Raw genomic sequence first — 17,726 nt, 5'->3', positions numbered from 1 at the left:
GAACAGGTAAAGTACGTTTTGTATTGGGCTCAACTCAGAATGCACAAACATTTCCACTGCGTGACATAAGCACATTTAGTGTTTCCGACTGAGAAATCACAGAAGTTTCAGAGTCTACACATGGTTTTATTCAAAATCTTAGCTTCTCTGCCATTCCTTCGGGATGTTGCTGTGTCTGCTAATGGACTGATTACATCTTACATTGCTTGCTACTGAGTGGATATGTTTTAGTCTTATATTCATTACACTGGGACTTGGGCTCTGTAGCACTATATTACATTAAGCAAGGATGTGCAAGCTTTCCATTCAATTATAAAGTATAGAAAGGTTTTAATGAATGAGACTTCAGCTTATCAGACAACATACATACAGGTTACTCTGTTGTGTCTTTGTTTTAACTCCAAAATGTGCATGTGTGCTAAACATTAATATAGCATCCATGCATAACATTTGAAGGCAAATATGAGTCCGGCCTTTAATAAATCAATGTTTGGAACGTCTACAAAAATCGCAACATTAACTTACTGATGCTTATGTGGCATCTAAATGAGTAGAATACAAGCTAAACATACCTTTCATTTTGATGGTTCTTTTACGTTGCTGCCGCTTTGGTGGGGATGGTTCCTGGTGTGATGGTGGGTGGGTGATGGGAGCCTGGTGTGGTGGTGGGTGGGTGATGGGAGCCTGGTGTGGTGGTGGGTGGGTGATGGGCACCTGGTGTGATGGTGGGTGGGTGATGGGAGCCTGGTGTGATGGTGGGTGGGTGATGGGCGCCTGGTGTGATGGTGGGTGGGTGATGGGAGCCTGGTGTGGTGGTGGGTCTGCTGTTTCCCCTGTTTGCTGATCACATGGCACCAAATGTAACATATAGCTATCGGTTGGGTTGGGTGGGTCTTGGGGTGGTGTTGGTGTGTCAGGGGTCTCTTCTTGATCTGGGTTGAGTGTTGTCCAACCTACAAAGGGTTTGCAGTACAAATCTGTTTAAAAGCCAACATATTTATTTATTTATTATATATAATACCAAAATGTTGCATTGGTTAGTTATCTGTTCATATATATTTATACATATCCACATCTGTTTATACAACCATTTCATTCATGCCTCCCCATTAGGGATGTTAAGATTCACCGATTCGCATCGGTGCACAGGCATAAACGTTCAAGATGCGAGTGCACCGGTTGAAAGACTGTACATCGGCTACAGTTTGGGTTGAACTCGCGATGCATCGATTGTAGCGTCTTTGCCTTGGTAAAAAAACGATTCATCCGGGTCATTCCAGAATTGGAGGACAATTTAGACACCAACATTTTTGAAAAATGAACCTTTTATTTTATAATTTTTTTGTATTTAGGAAAAACAGATAATAAATCATCAAAAAAAGTGATTTGCCCAGCTTGGCATCAAATGTATATTTTCCAATGAAGAATTACCCCTGTTACTCTAATTATAGTAACAGCGTTGAAAGTAACAGGGTTGAAAATCAATGCTAATTTGAGCTTTAACCTCAGGAATTATTGCTAGATGTAGCATGTAATGCTACTTTCCAAGGCAATGACAAACTTTGATATCTAATGCAAGAAAGATAACTTTGAAATTAATATGCTTTATTCTGATAATATCAGTAACAGGGTTGAGTGGGTCAGAGTGCCACACTCTTTTACGACTGAAAAGATTGTAAAAATATGAAAAATAAAAGAGAGGACTTAGTTTTGGTCTACCCATGGCACTAGCACAGGGCTTGCTGATGTCACTTCCACTATGTCATCTGAGTTACAGTTTTTTCACTTCCTGTGCCAATCTAAAAAGGTTTGGGTAACAGGGTTGAACGCATGTTGAGGGACACACCTTCTGTGCAAAATTACTGTTATTTAAAATATGTTTATGATTTAACAAATAGATTTTTACCATTACAAGAGACATATATCAATAGAATAATACCAAAAAAAGTAAATAAAATCCCTATTTTAAATGTTATATTTGACATGCAAGTTGGTCACCAAGAAGCGGGGACAAGAGAAAAATGCCATTTTAGGGGATGTTCGAGAGCTATTTGATAATTTAAATAATATTTTGAAACCACTTTTTCTACAATTTTATACACATTTTGTCTCAAGACAAGTATGTTTAACACAACAAGTGCATGTTTTAGCATTTTGGGCATGGATTATTAGATTTTTTATATGGGGGACATGAAATGTCCTCCAATTCTGGAATGAATATCCCCTCATCCTGTCAGCACTCAGTAGAGATGATCTCTGATTATTGCTTCGCAGTATGGAGGCCGAGAGTCTCAGTTATCAACACACACGGAAGTCGAAGAGAAAGAGAAACACAGTGTACCGAAAAATAATTACAAATCAAACGTTTGGCAACACTTCGGATTTTTCAAGAAAGACGGTCAACTTGAAAAATCGCTCGCAAATTGTAAACGATGCCGTGCCGCTTTAGTAGTACGAGGAATTTAGCGACGCACATGAGGCGACATGGCTGCGGCTGAAAAGAGAAACCTGAAAGTTAGACATATGAGTGAAATCACTCAGTGAGGTGTTCTGGCAGAGAGAGTGGTGTTTAGTTTACAGCAGCCTGTGACGGCCAATAATAGTTTAAATGTCTTCCGTACTGTAAGCAGTTAAGAAAGAGCTGTTTGTGAAAGGTTATTTGTATTCTTTATTGTTCCTATAGAAACCACTGCTTTCTGCTCACTGGTGAGTTAGCCTTTGGATGAGTGTTAAGCACATCAGGCTGGCAGCTGTATGGGCATTGCACTATGGTAGTTGTTATTAGCACATTGTTAATCATAGGCAATGCATCCTTAAATTGTTTAACTGTGAGGTGTTATAGAATTGTACTCTGGAGAGTTTTTTAAGGTAAAAAAGGTAAAAAATAAACAGCATGATGGGATGTGCAGTGCTAGTAGAGAGAACCAAATATGTAAAGCACTTTTTTGTTAATGTATGATTTGCTTAATATAAAGAATAAAACTAAAATCCTCTGTCATACCATAATGAAGTATCATTATTTTGCATCGTGTTGAATCGCATCGTATCGCCCCGTATCGCCCCGTATCGCATAATGTTGAATCAAATCGTATCGAACTGTATCGCAACAGGGGTGAATCGTATCGTATCGCATCGCTTGGTGTTTCAAATGTATCGTATCGTTGGCAACGTATCGAGATGCGCATCGCATCGGCCTCAGTGATCGAGATGCACATCCCTACTCCCCATATTAGTATTTCATTTTACTTTCTGTTTCATCTTATTCTATTTTAGATGTATATATTTGACTTATTCCTGCATGTTAGTTTTGTACCTACGTTGTTGGACTAGTTTCTTCTTGCACTGTTTGTATGCTGCATTGTTGGAGGAGCCTGGGGGTTAAGATTGTCATTGGCAACAACTACGCTGTAGCTGTGCATATGACAATAACACCTTTGGATATTGAATGTTTGAAAACAGGAACATGGAATACACACACATACATTATAAAATATGAAATTCGGCCAATGTGCAAAACATGCAAAAAAAGGCAACCCTAATCTACCTAAACTGTAAAAAAAAGTCAAATTGATTGAGTATGTTTATAAATGTTTATAAATGTTTACAGCAATCAAACTGATCGCTTCAATATTTGCAAAAGTCAATGGTATCCCCCACACTGGGTTATCATTGGAAAATGGAAGTTTGACAAGTGAACTAAATGTATTTATTTAAGTTTTGGCCTGCAATATAATTAAAACTCATATGTGAGATTGTGCGAAAGCTGTCACTGGCTTTATTTCTAGACTTTTCTATCCATATGTGTAGGTGGGAAAGATGTGCTGGGTCAGGTCACTTGAGAAGACGTGTGTGGGGGCCGAAGTGTCTTCAGTGCGCTCTTTGTGCACCACAGAACGCATTGGAGACACAGTCTGGTACTTGCATCTGTTCTGCTATTGTTTACTGCTATTTCATGTTATCTTGGATTTTTTTCATCAGCTCCACAACTGACCACGAGTGTCAGTACTATACTGTTTCAACCATCTCCTCTGCGCTCCGACGGTGGGGAATGTGATGGCGAGACAGTGCCGATGAAATACTAAGTGGAATTTGATTTGAGATTTGAGTTGGCTTACTTCTTTTACAATTGAAAGATGCTCATGGAATTAGTTATGGCTTACAAGCATATGCACAAATAACACTGATGGTTTGAATGTAGGATCTTTAAGAAACGTGTGATAGTTACTGAAATTAAATATGTGAGAGGCTTTATTATATGTATAATGATGCTTATAACATGTATTTATACAATCTGGCTTCAATTCACCACCTCACCATCTGCATAGACAATTTCCCCTGTCACCATAATTTTCTGTCAATTAAAAAATATATATAGATTACAACTTTTGCATGGGAAGTGGCATACACCTCTTTCAAGCCCTGTTTTGTGCATACATAACAGTTATAAATGAGACCCCAGATCTTTAAAATGACTCTCTTTGTTGCTTTGAAATAAACAGGACAAATCAACACCACGCATTGTATAACAGATAGTCAATATATGCATGAGTGACTCGTGCAGATGGTTATTAAATAAATGCAATCTCACCTGCAACCATCAGATTGTAGATGACCTCCACATTTTCGAGGCATGTCTTGGCGTATGTGGTCAGCTGGGCATGCGTGGGCATCAACACCTTTGTTTTAGATGCCACCCTCTTAGTAGGGGGATACGCCAACAGCAGCAGGGGCTTCAAGCCAAGGGCATGCAACTTCTCCAGCTGGGAAAGTAATTGTTGAGAGGTAGAGAGATCAATTAGATAAATACACAAAACTGTTGTTTACATTTGAATTTATCTGCAAGCTTGCCCTGAAGTAGCATCCAAATAAATCATCTACACTAATATCCTGGCATCATAATAAAAACAATGATTTGTTCATAATGTTTTGTTGAATACATTTGGGATTTCCTAAACTTCCTACACATAGTTAATTCAGTTTGAAAATCATTAATCATGAATTATATTCTCATTAAAGGTAGGGTATGTAAGTTTGAGAAACCGGCTCGAGATACACTTTTTGTTATATTCCATGGAATGCTCTTAACATCCCGATAGCTATGAATATCCGAAGTGTTTTGACAAAAAGTCCATTAAAAAAAATTCATCTGTGGAAGCCGTAGTACTGTAAAGAGCACGACCAATCATTTTAGCCGGCCCGGCTAAAATAACTGGATGGCCTACCTGCCTGTCAGCCTTCCATCTGAGCACAAACTTATCTCGTGCCCTCATTGGTCATGTGCGCGTTCGTGTGTGTTGGAGGAGGAGCTCTGTAAGGAAGTGGCAGATTTTTTACGGCTGTGTATTTTCAAATTCTAGCGCACTCGAGCTGGTTTCTCAAACTTACATACCCTACCTTTAATGATACAATTAATACTGTGGATGTGAATTTATAATCCTCTGACAAAGTAATAAAACTACTTTCCACACTTTTGGTGAATGAGATAATTCTGTAAACTACATTCCAGAATGGCGGCGTCATCAATAACGTGGGACTTGATTCGGTTTTTTGTCATTGATGACAACCACTGCTGTTGCTGGCTTTGGAATTGTTCTATTTTCTTTTTCAGTCTCACATTTTTAGGCTGTGTATGGTTACATACTGGGCAGATTTTATTACCGCAGTAAATACTTTGCCTACAGCTTGGGCAGTTCTTTTTTTGGGACCCTCCAGCCATTTGTAGGAGTGAGAAAGTGAGTGATTAAAAGAGAAAGTGAGAGAGAGTGATTGAAAAAGAGAAGGTGAGAGAGTGATTGAAAGAGAAAGTGAAAGAGTGATAAAAAGAGAGACAGTGAGAGAGAGAATGGCTCTTAAAAGTGCCGTTGGTTTTATATGTGTGTGTGTGTGGATATGTGTGTGTTGGTGATATAGAGTTGTAAAGAAGCTGTAAAACAGGAAAAATAAAAACATGATTAGGATTATTTAGAATAACAGTAACATCTGTGCATTACTATATTATGCAATAATAATTTAGTATAATTTATACTGTGCATATTCTTATATTATGAGGGACATGGCATACAAACAATACAGACACAATATACAAACAATACACAAAATGAAGAGAGTGCAATAATAATTAATCTGTGCATTACTCTATAATAATTTAGTATAATTTATATATCTTATATCTTCTACTATATATTTTAATTCTACAATGTAACAATCCCAATGTCCCCACTGGCCAGTCAAATCCTCTGGAAAAACTCCAGGTCCACATTTTTGCTCCACTCCATCGCCGATTCCACTATTACAACTCTGTGTTGAAAGCTGTCTTTACAACACATGGACAAATACAAGCATTTCAACATATTTTTCTATCAGGTACATCCACTATCCAACTGTGCCGGGGAAAGCGAATGTAATTTAGCTGTATAAACTATAAATGCTATCCAGCTACAAACTTTGACCGGAAAGCCGGAGGCTAGCTGAACGTGGCCGCTAGCTTGCGCGTAACCTATCGTAAAAGCTAAACACACTACAAAACTCAACATAATATCCAGGAATGAAACGCTATAGAGACTGTGCTACAGTGGAATAAATAAAAGCAATATCATTTCGTGTTTTAAAGAGCATCTTGCAGATTTTTATCTTTTCTACATTTATGCTTAAACTTGCTTGAAAATTACAATTAAAAAAGTGAATGCAGGAATTGATATGTTTTACGAGACATAAGGGCAGGAATTCAGATGGAAAGGTTGCACAAATACCAGCCTGTCAGGACATCGAGTCCACAGTAAAAAGGACCGGAGCTAGCGTTCGTTCCTGGGTGCGTTGTGCATCGACCTCCCTGCAGCACATACTCTCCACAGCTTTATCAGGAAACCGTATTACTTCTCTCTCCCCCCCCCCTTCGCTGCTCTCTCTCTCTCCCCTCCGGTACACGGCACCGTAAGACATAGTGTGGAGTTGCATTAGGTAACGCTGTGGTGGCTGTACTGCTCCAGCCTTCTCCTTTGTGTTTGTTTGTTTCGCCCTGTCTGTGTTGTTTGTGTGTGCGTGGTGGCGGTCACTCCTGGCTCCCGGCTCAACCTCCACTCACCTGCTGCAATCAGCTGTGCACCCTCCCCGACTACACACCTGCTTTCCATCAAGCCATTTACAACAACATATCAACGGAGGCTCCACAACCTTTCTCCGCCAGATCGTCAAGTATCAGCCGTATCTCGCGTCTCTCCTCCGGTACACAGCACCGTAGTGTGGAGTTGCATTAGGTAACGCAAGATACGGCTGATACTTGCGCATTAGTTTCTGTTATGGATCAGTATCAACAGTCCTGCCAGTAACGTTACTATATTATCAATGCTACGTTAGTTATAGCCTGATATATGATAGTTAGCTTTACAATGTTGTGATGTGACGTTAGCTAACATTCTGTAGCTAACGCCGGTCACTCACCAAGATAGCTGCCCAGTTCTCCACTGGTTCTCCTCACACCACAGCTCCATTTCTCTCCGATGGCCGTTATTTGTTCTAATCCTTGGCTGCTCCTGGTCTCTTGGACGCCTAGCAGGCTCATAATTATAAGGTTGTGGTCCGTCATATGCATTCGAATATTCATGTTCAACTTCTTCTGTGTCTTCTGTGTCGAAACTAGCATTGGGATCCATGTTTATTAACACGTTACACCGGCCGCTCTCCCCCTTGTGTCCCCCGTGTTACGTCACACGCAGGAGACCACGTGCCGAGGCTTTTTTATGCGGAAGTGAACCTTTCTTACAAAAACTACGCCAGATGTCACTGTAGTGTATATTTCTGTATATCTTTTTGAAAATCTAGTGTATTCATCATTTTCCTACACATTTATTCACAGGTTTCTTTAACCTGGAAGTTGCTCTTTAAAGAAATAAACTCCCCTTGATTTTAGATACTTACTGTAGTCCGTTGTGAGATTAAATGAATGAAAAGTGACGTGATCGTGGGCAACGTCACGTGGCTACGTCACTGCAGTCAAGCGCGACATAACGTTGCCATGGTAACGACGGCATCTTCTTCTGGTTTATCGTTGTTATAAAAAAAATGATTATTATTACTATTAATGATCAAATATGAATGTAATTGTCTTTTAAATAACGTAAACTAAAGGGAACAATCTATTTGACACAGCTGAAGCTCTGGTCTTCCTTAAAAAATAACAAATGTAATAAAAATGCACCGTTTTTTGAGAACAAACATTGGTAAATAATGCACCATAATACATTCTGACGAGAAATACAAATTATTATGAATACAAATAAAATAAAAGAAGCCTCCCGTGAGTTACTACAAGCTATAAAGTAGATTTTTAAAACATTTTATAGAATAAAAAGCTCACTGCAGGACGTTGTAGAAATGCGTGTGTGCACCACGACAAACGAGCCTCATTCACTTTACATTGGGGTTGTTTGCGTGGTGTTAAGGAGTCGTGGAGGAGTCACGCATTCTGGTGAGATCAGGTTGGATCAAACGCACGTAGAGTTCGCTAGGAAAAAGGGAATGTGTTTTGCTAAGTGGATTGCTTCATGTAATGCTACCGATTATTCTTCTCTGAGGGAATTGATCATGTTGGAGGAGTTTAAAAAAAGTGTACCTGAGCACATAGTTGTTTACTTAAATGAGCAAAAAGTAAATACCCTCTCTGCTGCTGCTGTGTTAGCCGATGAGTATGTGTTAACGCATAAATCTGTGTTTTCCCCTGTCTTTACTGACAGATCCCGCCGTGTTTTAGTCGCACCACCTACTGAACCGTTGAATGTGTATAATGTAACCAGAGAGGAGAGAGAGTGCTTTTACTGTCACAAACCTGGACATGTCATCGCCAACTGCGCAGCTCTGAAGCGTAAAGAACAGCGGCAGAATATGTCCCCGCCAAACGGTATTGGCCTGATCACCCATACACATGCACAGGCGAGTAAAAGTGTTTCTGATGTCCCATTGTCTGATCCTGTGATTGTGTCGGTGCTTCCAGATAAGGCTGTGTCTGAGGAGAAGCCAGAAATGGTGGCTCCCCCTCGTGAGGATGTCATGAGACCAGCACAACACGCCGGCTCAGACAAGCCTCTAGACTTCTCGACACTCCCGGTAACCCAAGAGCGTCAGCTAGTTTATCGAAACCTGGTGTTGGTGTTAGCTATACAACATCTTAAGATTGATGTTGGACGCAGCCTTTGGCCAATTGTGGTGTGCTGTTATGATCCCTTGATATTCTGCCCCAGCGTGTCCAAGCACAAGCAGCGTCTCATGCAATGGGCTCTGATTGTGCGGGACTACGATATTAGACACCCGTCATTAAAGGGCGCAGAGAATTCGTTGGCCGATGCTTTGTCCAGGTTGAGTGTGTGATCTTAATGTGTGTTATTTGGAGTTTGTTAGTGTGTTTGGTTCACAAAGCTGTGGGTTTGTGTCTTAAGGGGGGGGGGGGTGTTACGGTCGCTGTTTCTGCCTGCTCAGTAATCTGCCTGTGAGTGTTTTCAGCTGTGCGTGTAATATGTAAATAAGCTGCGCAGTAGCCCTGACGTCATTGGCTGCCCATCCTCTGGTCCGCCTCTGAAGATGGTGATTGGATTGACGTCATCCAATCGCAGCGCACAGCCGGCACACACCTGCTGGGGAGGAGTACAAGGGCCGCGGACTATCACCACTCTGGAGGATCTGTTGAGTGAACAGACGCCTCTCGCTACTTGCTCTTTGTTCTGTGGTTAACTTGTGTGGTCTGTGTTTAGATAGTGTTTAGAGTGGTAAGTATTGTGTGACTGTTGCCTTTAGTTTAGCTGTGTTTTGTACAGATTCTTTGGTTAGTTGTACCACTTTTAAAGTGAGGTTTTGTTTCGTTCTTTATATTAGTATTTATTTTCCCTGTATGCCATTAGACTCCTTTTTTAGAGTCCTCCTTTTGTTTGGTTATCAACCTGTGCCCTTTTGGCCCTTTTGTTTGTTCAGGCTGTGTGCCTTCCATTTTGTTTTACCCGGTTCTGTAATAAAGCCATTTATAATTATTACCAATTACATACTGGTGTTTGTTGCATTCCTCTTCCCCTAGTTGGGACGTAACATCCTCGTAGGGGATTTCAATATCCACATTGATGACCCGACCAGTAAATATGCCACTGAATTTCTGGAAACTCTACAATGCTTCAACTTTACACAACACATCAACTTCCCCACACACAGCTGTGGACACATCCTGGACCTAGTCTACTCGTCTCACCACCCATCACCTATCCAGCCTCAACCTTCACATCTCCGATCACCTGGCCATCACCATGGACATTAATATCCCCATCCCTATCCAAAAACACAAGCGCACAATAACCTTCACAAACCTCAAATCCCTGTCTTCCTCAGCACTCTCAGCCTGCATTACCTGCAAGATGTCTGCCTTCCCTCCCGCCTGACAATCCGTGTCAACTGGTGGACTACTACAACACCACCCTCTCCTCCTGTCTTAATGAACTGGCCCCCCAAAAAAACACACATTCAGCTCCCTGGTACACCCCCGAACTCCGGCAAAATAAAATAAAAACGCCAACTGGAAAGCCTTCACAAGAAAACCACTGTAACAGTTCATCACCATGCCTACCTACAACAGTACAATAACGCACTCAAAGCAGCCCGGTCCAACCACTACTCACAACTGATACACTCCGGCTCCAGCAACCCCAAGGCTTTGTTCTCCACCATCAGCACACTCTTTAAACCCTGTGACAACACCACCCCATCCTTCACAACCGCACAGTGCAATTTTTTACTCTCATTCTTTCAATCCAAAATCGACAGCATTTATAGAAACCTGACCTCCTCAGCAGCACTCCCCATCTCCCCTCCTGGCTCCCCCCCCCTTCACCTCACAGCCCCTATCCCGGTTTTCCCCTGTTACCCCAATGCAACTTTCCACCCTCACATGCCCGGCGCCGTGGGAGGGCCAGGGAAGGCCCTCCCATTTGACATTCCTGCCCTCCCCCAATAAACACGTTTTATATTATTTATAACATTTATATTTTTTATTTATTTAATTGTTTTAATTATAAATAAACGGTGAACTTTTATGCTACGATGTATGTGATGTCAGATAGTAAAAAAAATTAAAAAAAATTAATGTGTTGTGTTTTGTGATTCGTCCACATTTAGACCAATCACAGCGTCACACTCTGCCGCCTATCCTGGATTTGTTTATTGTGCATTCTGTAGACTCCCATCTCTGTTTGAATGACAAAATGGACATCAGAAATTGTCTTAAAAGGTCTAAGGATTTATTAAAAGAAATAGCGATGAAAGAAGTGCAGCCGATGGTGCTGCTGGCGACCCTGCACCTGCCGTTGAAGCAGCACGCCTTAATGTCACAAGCTTGACCTCGGCAAACCCCGGAGCTGAGTTAGCGAGCCCAATCCTTGACTCATCAATGCGCCCGCCACCAACGCTGTCCTCCAAGGCACAGCTCCTTGTGCCCCTACCATCACCACCTGCGTTGCCACACACCCTGTACCACACCCGCCAGCATCCTCCTCCTCCGTGCCGGTGGCTCCACTACAGACGCTACCTTGCAGCACATCAACAGGTAGGCTACTTTTGGTTCAGCAACCGCTCAAAGACCAACCGCCCCAGATGATCTTGGGGTTAATAAACCCAACCAGGTGAAACTGGATCGTTATCCAGGAAGATTGTTTTCTGGAAAGAAGCGCACTTTTGCCACTGCATGGTACTACAACAGGCCATGGCTTGAATATTCGTTAAAAGCAGACGCAGCCTTTTGTTTCCCCTGTAGACAGTTTAAAGTAAATACGTCTTCATCTGATGTGGCTTTTACTGTCAAAGGTCTTTGTGACTGGAAACACGCATTACAGACTGATAAAGGACTGATAAGGCATGCCGCATCAAAAGAACACATTTCATGTGAGTAGTTATATTCATCCCGCTTTCGTCTCATTAGTATGCATAAAAAAGTGACAGTTCACACCTCCCCCAATTGTGCAAATGAGCTAAGTCCCGCCTCCCCTTTCATCGAGGTGTGAGATCTCAAGTAGGTGTGATATCCCAAGTAGGTGTGAGATCCGTCGATAGGAGGGGGGTGATGTGTATTCACAGGTGTGAAAAGCCCCCACTGTTGCGCCTTATGGTGTATAATAAAAAAATAAATAAAAAATGCTGTTTCAATCACATTAGTATGCATAAAAACTGACAGGTGGGCCCACCCCCAAGTGTGTGTGTGTGTGTGTGTGTGTGTGTGTGTGTGTGTGTTTGTGTGTGTGTGTGTGTGTGTGTGTGTGTGTGTGTGTGTTTGTGTGTGTGTGTGTGTGTGTGTGTGTGTGTGTGTGTGTGTGTGTGTGTGTGTGTGTGTGTGTGTGTGTGTGTGTGTGTGTGTGTGTGTGTGTGTGTGTGTGTGTGTGTGTGTGTGAATTGAAGTATTATTTGAATTATTTGAAGTATTAAAGTAACGTGTTATGGCAGGAAAGTTCAATCTGGTATATTCATTTTAATGTCACCTTATATAGAATGTGTGTTAAATTTGTGATTTCTGCATTGAGTGACTTCTGCCTAGCAGATACCAAGAAGAGGCCCCTAGGGTCTTTCTGTTAATTATCAATAGTCCTTGCAATTAACAGGGGAATTCCCAGATACATTTTCTGATATAAGGTAGTTAAAGTCTTGTAGAATTAATGATTTATCTCCTAAAGACCCCAAAAGAGGCCTTGAGACTTGGGTCACCCAGCAGTAAACGAGATAAAGGTCCTTTTGAGCTTATCAATAAAATGTATTCATTCCTAGTAAGTTGACTTCAAGGTGAAAGGAAGTTCACAGAAGCCATTAAGCGACAAGAACAATTAACTTCTGTTAAAGATACATGATAGGATGTTTTTGTGTGTTGAAGATGTTTAGGGGGAATGAGTATGTGTCCTGTCAAAGAGTCCTCTGTCATGACTCCAAATCATTGATTGGGGGATCTTCCTAAGGGCAGAGGGACAAACACACACACACACACACGCGCACAGAAGCAACAGATGGAATCCCGCCCAGAAGGGAAACCGACGAATGGAACACTGCCAACTCACTGGCTAGCTCGCTCAGAAGTGAACTCGCCAATAACAAATAGCTAGGGAAGATCAAGCGACAAAACTCCTCCCCACCTGTGTATAAATGTTGTGATCATTTTGTTGCTCTGCGCTCTTGTTTTTGACTGGCCGTTCCTGAGACGTGTCTCACACGGTGGTAGAACCTGAGCCCGGAGTACTCTGCAGAGTGCTTCGTGATTAGGTGATTAGGTGATTGGGTGATGTATTGTATGTTTTCGCCATTAAAGCAGATTATTGTTTAACCCTTATCCTGGCTGCTTTGAATTTTTCCTTCTTTTGAGAACCCGCTCATATAGGAACGGCGCGGAGCAGACGTTCTGCCCCAACAGTGTGTGTGTGTGTGTGTGTGTGTGTGTGTGTGTGTGTGTGTGTGTGTATGTGTGTGTTGTGTGTGTGTGTGTGTGTGTGTGTGTGTGTGTGTGTGTGTGTGTGTGTGTGTGTGTGTGTGTGTGTGTGTGTGTGTGTGTGTGTGTGTGTGTGTGTGTGTGTGTGTGTGACGGTCTTCCCTAACTCCTGCTGTGGACCGGGGCTACATCAAATCTTATTTTAGCCCCTAAAGAAAAGCCCACCATAAACATAATAATTAAAAATAGTATTGATGTATGTTACCACTTTCCTTCTTCAACAGACAGCGGGATGACTGTGTGAGCCTGGCCCTGCCCCCTCCTCCCCCTTCCTGCCATCTTATCACTAGACAGAGGGGGGATGTAATTTAAAAACACTTACCTTACACTTGTATTTGTTCTCTCTAAAACACAGTGTCTGTAAAGGTGGGGGAGACTGTCTCCCCCCCTTCCTGCCATCTCTCTCTGTTTCTGCTGATGTGTAAAATATACAAAATAACGTTTTATATACTTACTCTCTTGCTAAAAGCTGATGAAGTTTGCAGCGTAAGCCAGCCATCAGTGTTCTAGTTTTAAGGTTTTGCATACCTCAAAGTGTGTCTAAAAGTATCTTGGCAAGAGAAAAAAGCCAAAATCCACCTAGGCCATTAAAAAGAAACCAAATTCTACGTTTTACAAATGAACAGACACAAATTCAGACTTGACTACTTGGCAGTTGATTAAGCAGATTTGTCCTTTTTCATCTCTCAAAGGTTTGGGTCCTGTTCAACACTGGGTACAGAAATATATTCAATATAAAGTCATTTGTACGTAAAGATTTTTTAAGTTGTAAGCACTTAGAAATATACATTTGATTGCATTTAAAGTGGCTGTAGACAACTTATCATAATGAAGTAGTTGATTGCACAAATTTGTAATGGATGTAGAATAAAGACGACATTAGCATTTAAATTGGCTATTTATAACACAATCTGCATATTGACAGTATGAGTACAACAAAAACAGTATGCATGTTGATGCAAACGACGATGTTCAGTAAACGATCAATCAAAATCGAAGGATCCAATGTATTTTTAAATGGAGCAGAAATAGAACTATCTCCCAGTTCAAGTATCTTGAACAGGGAGTGTCATATTGGACTCGCACTTGACTTTTAAGAAACATATCCAGAAAGTATACAATACCATTAAATTCAACTTGCAACATTTTAAACAAAAACAGACCTTTTCTTAACTGTCAATGCTGCAAAGTCATACCTCCACTGTATGATTCTATCCCACATTGAATACTCTTTTACAAACTGGTCGTTTGCTTGTGCCACACACCTGAAACCCATAGGACAGCTGTTCAAGAGAGCTATCCAGGTGTTTGACAGAAAGCCACAGTCATACCACCACTGTACCATCCTTGAAAATCACAATTTCTTGAGTTTTTGACAATTTTAAGTCTTTTAAAAGTATGTGTTTTTTTTTTATAATATTTACATGGGCTGGACCCCCTCCCCTTGGGGGAATTTATCCACAGAAAACACACTGGACGCAGCACTAGGTCAGAAACCAGAGGAGACTGTGAAGTCCACCACAGACGGACCACCTTTGGACAAAATGTCCTCTCCATTAAAGGCAGCTCATTGTGGAATAGCCCCCCAACTGAGATACGGGATTGTCCGACTCTCAATAGTTTTAAAGGTCAACTTAAAGAATGGTTGAGCAACAAACAGACTGAATAAATGCACTTTAAGACAGGGGTATCTCCTCTTGCACTTTTATGTAGCGCTTTTTATCTTATCTTGCACTTTATATATCATAGCTGCTACATTGTACTGCCATGTGGTAAATGCTTGTATGCTGCTCATGCTCTTTCTGCATATCATGTATTTATTTTTGCTGTCTAAATATATATAAATGTCATGTTCTTATATGCTGTATGTGACGGGACTACAGATGGAAATTAGCTCAAAGCTAAAATCCGACTCATTTACACTTGTAAGCATTATTTTTGTTTTAAAGTGTTCATCAATGTGCACTACGGTGGCCCTGAAGAAAATTAAACATTAAAATATGTAATCGATGTCCCCATTCCCAGTTTGTTTTGGGAATAATTGCAATGTTTACTATGTTTTGGTGGCTCTTAACAAAACAGAATTTTTTTAAAAGACTGCGACTCTAAATGGCAAGTTTGTGATTTTAACACTGTTTCGATGAAACAATACATTATACAATATTACGACTTTTTGCCATATTTTTAACACAATATACTTGTACCTTTTTTTTTTGTTGTGGTTGTAGGGCTTCAATATATTTTGCATGTCATGCATAAACACGGTGTCATCTTTTCTTGAAACTGACGTGCTGTCCGTTTTACAAACAAGTTCAAGCTGCCTTTAAGATGTGACATCGCGCTCTGACTATTCCCCGTAAATTCGTGACAAACTATTACTCAGTGTTTCCCCTATATACAAATAGTGGCGGCGCACCGCCGCTGCTGAAATATGAGCGCCGCTGCTAGGGGGCGCCAGCCAGGTACCCAAAAAAAAAGAAAAAAAAGAAGTTTCTTTACTTTTTTTCTTTTCTTAAAATAATAAGTGGCGACCCTTTTTCATTTTTGATTGTTTGTTACGTGGATTTGTAGTATTTGTGTTACTGGCATAGGCGACACAGGCGGTCGCCTAGGGCACCAGATCTGGGGGGCGCTGTGCTGGTAGCTCTGGGAGGGCAAAAACATTTTTGACCGTTGGCGCTCATCCAAATGTTCGGCCTTGATGTAACAACATTCATAATTAAGTAAATGTAACACAATTTTCACCCCGGTTACACGTTTAATTTGCCCTTAATTTGGTGGGCGCTGTAAGTGATGAAAGTGGGGGATGTTGGCTTATCAGGCGCCCGCAGCTCACAGCCAAAGTGCGAGCGTGGTAGCGAGAGAGCGAGCAAGGGAGAGGGGGCACCGGTACCGGCGCTGTTGTTATTAGAATCTGGTGCTAGCTGCGCTAATGGATATAAGAAGTAGATGTTTCTACAACCAGGGTGGAGGAGAGCTCTCCTGTCAGACTGAGAGGCTCAGTGAGGTTAACGACTCTCTGAGTATTTAGATAATTAATTTTAGTCTAAGTTATCTCAGTGGGTCTCAAACGTTTTGACCACAAATTATGTAAACACATATTTCAAAGGCACTCCTTTATAATTATTAGGATAAATAAAAACAGGTTTGAAATCATTCCAATGTATACTGTAGGACAGTTAACCAAAGATATTGTTTAAAGTTGGAGTGATACAAAAATATGCATAAATAAATAAATGTTAACTAGCTAAAATAAGATATGAATGAACAACACAAATAAAATAAGCTACATTTATTTGTTATTGGCTATGGTAGATTATTGGTTACGTTCACATACTTATTTGATTAGTAAAATGTAAACCGATCTTTTTTTAGAACAAGTTTCTAGTAATTGTGTGCTCAAAGTGCACCAGATTGAAGCATTTTACGGGCATACCCCCGGACCCCCCTAGAGGATGTGACGTCCACCCCCCAATTCAAACATGTTCATACAATACTGAATACATTTGAAGCCATTTTGACGTCTATTACCTATGTCAATAAGTTTCTGTTTTTGCAGTGTATTTGTCTTTTGTAAAGATTTTTCATTTATTCTTTACACATAAAATCTCGCCTAAAGTCTCACCTAGGGCAGCAAATTGTCTAGAACCGGCCCTGGTGCTAGGCCTCAAGAGCCTTTCTCGTACATAGAAACAAATTGGCGGGGCGCACTTCGCACACGCACACACTAAAAGATTCCACGCGCTCCGCGCTCACATTATGCTGGGCCCACGTGCCTTAGCACCACTGCTATGACTCCATCCTAGGGGAAACACTGATTACTTATTCTTAAATTTGACCTCTTGCTGCTTGGTTGAAAATGATAGATGAAAAATAACTTTTTAAAAAGAGTCAAACAGAAAGGGACATTATACTGGTGAAAAAACTCTCAATTCTACAGATGACTCCCCCCACTCAACGCAATAAGTCCCACCCCACTCAGCAAATCATCTAAAACGAAGGACCCCACTAAGACGACCGTTGAAAACTAGCCATGGATCTGAGAAAAAACAAGTCTGATTTAACCTACCCTTATTATCACCAGGATAACGGATATGGGGTTAATGAATGGATGTTACAAAGTTGGGGAGAGGATGTTCCCGAAGAAGAGCTCTCCTCTATATCATATCCATGTAAGGTCTTTAGGACAAAAGAGGACTATGATAACATGACATATGAAGAATATATTTTCTTTAAA

At 41.0% G+C, this 17,726-nt stretch overlaps 1 protein-coding gene across 1 annotated transcript; it reads right to left on the bottom strand.

Moving 5' to 3' along the window:
* Positions 1–29: 29 nt before the first annotated feature.
* On the bottom strand, positions 30–4,768 carry LOC307029625 (uncharacterized protein; the record flags this gene model as incomplete). Its single annotated transcript, XM_079665706.1, has 3 exons — positions 4,589–4,768; positions 573–953; positions 30–88 (listed from the first exon to the last, which is right to left on the bottom strand). Exons 1-3 carry the CDS (start codon positions 4,668–4,670, stop codon positions 30–32), a joined length of 522 nt encoding a protein of 173 aa, XP_079521832.1. The 5' UTR covers positions 4,671–4,768.
* Positions 4,769–17,726: the final 12,958 nt, after the last annotated feature.

Source organism: Notothenia rossii, assembly GCF_949606895.1.
Source record: "Notothenia rossii genome assembly, chromosome: 2".
Taxonomy (NCBI): Eukaryota; Metazoa; Chordata; class Actinopteri; order Perciformes; family Nototheniidae; genus Notothenia; species Notothenia rossii.
The sequence above is the reverse complement of the archived record's forward strand: the minus strand, read 5'-3'. Positions and strand labels throughout refer to the sequence as shown.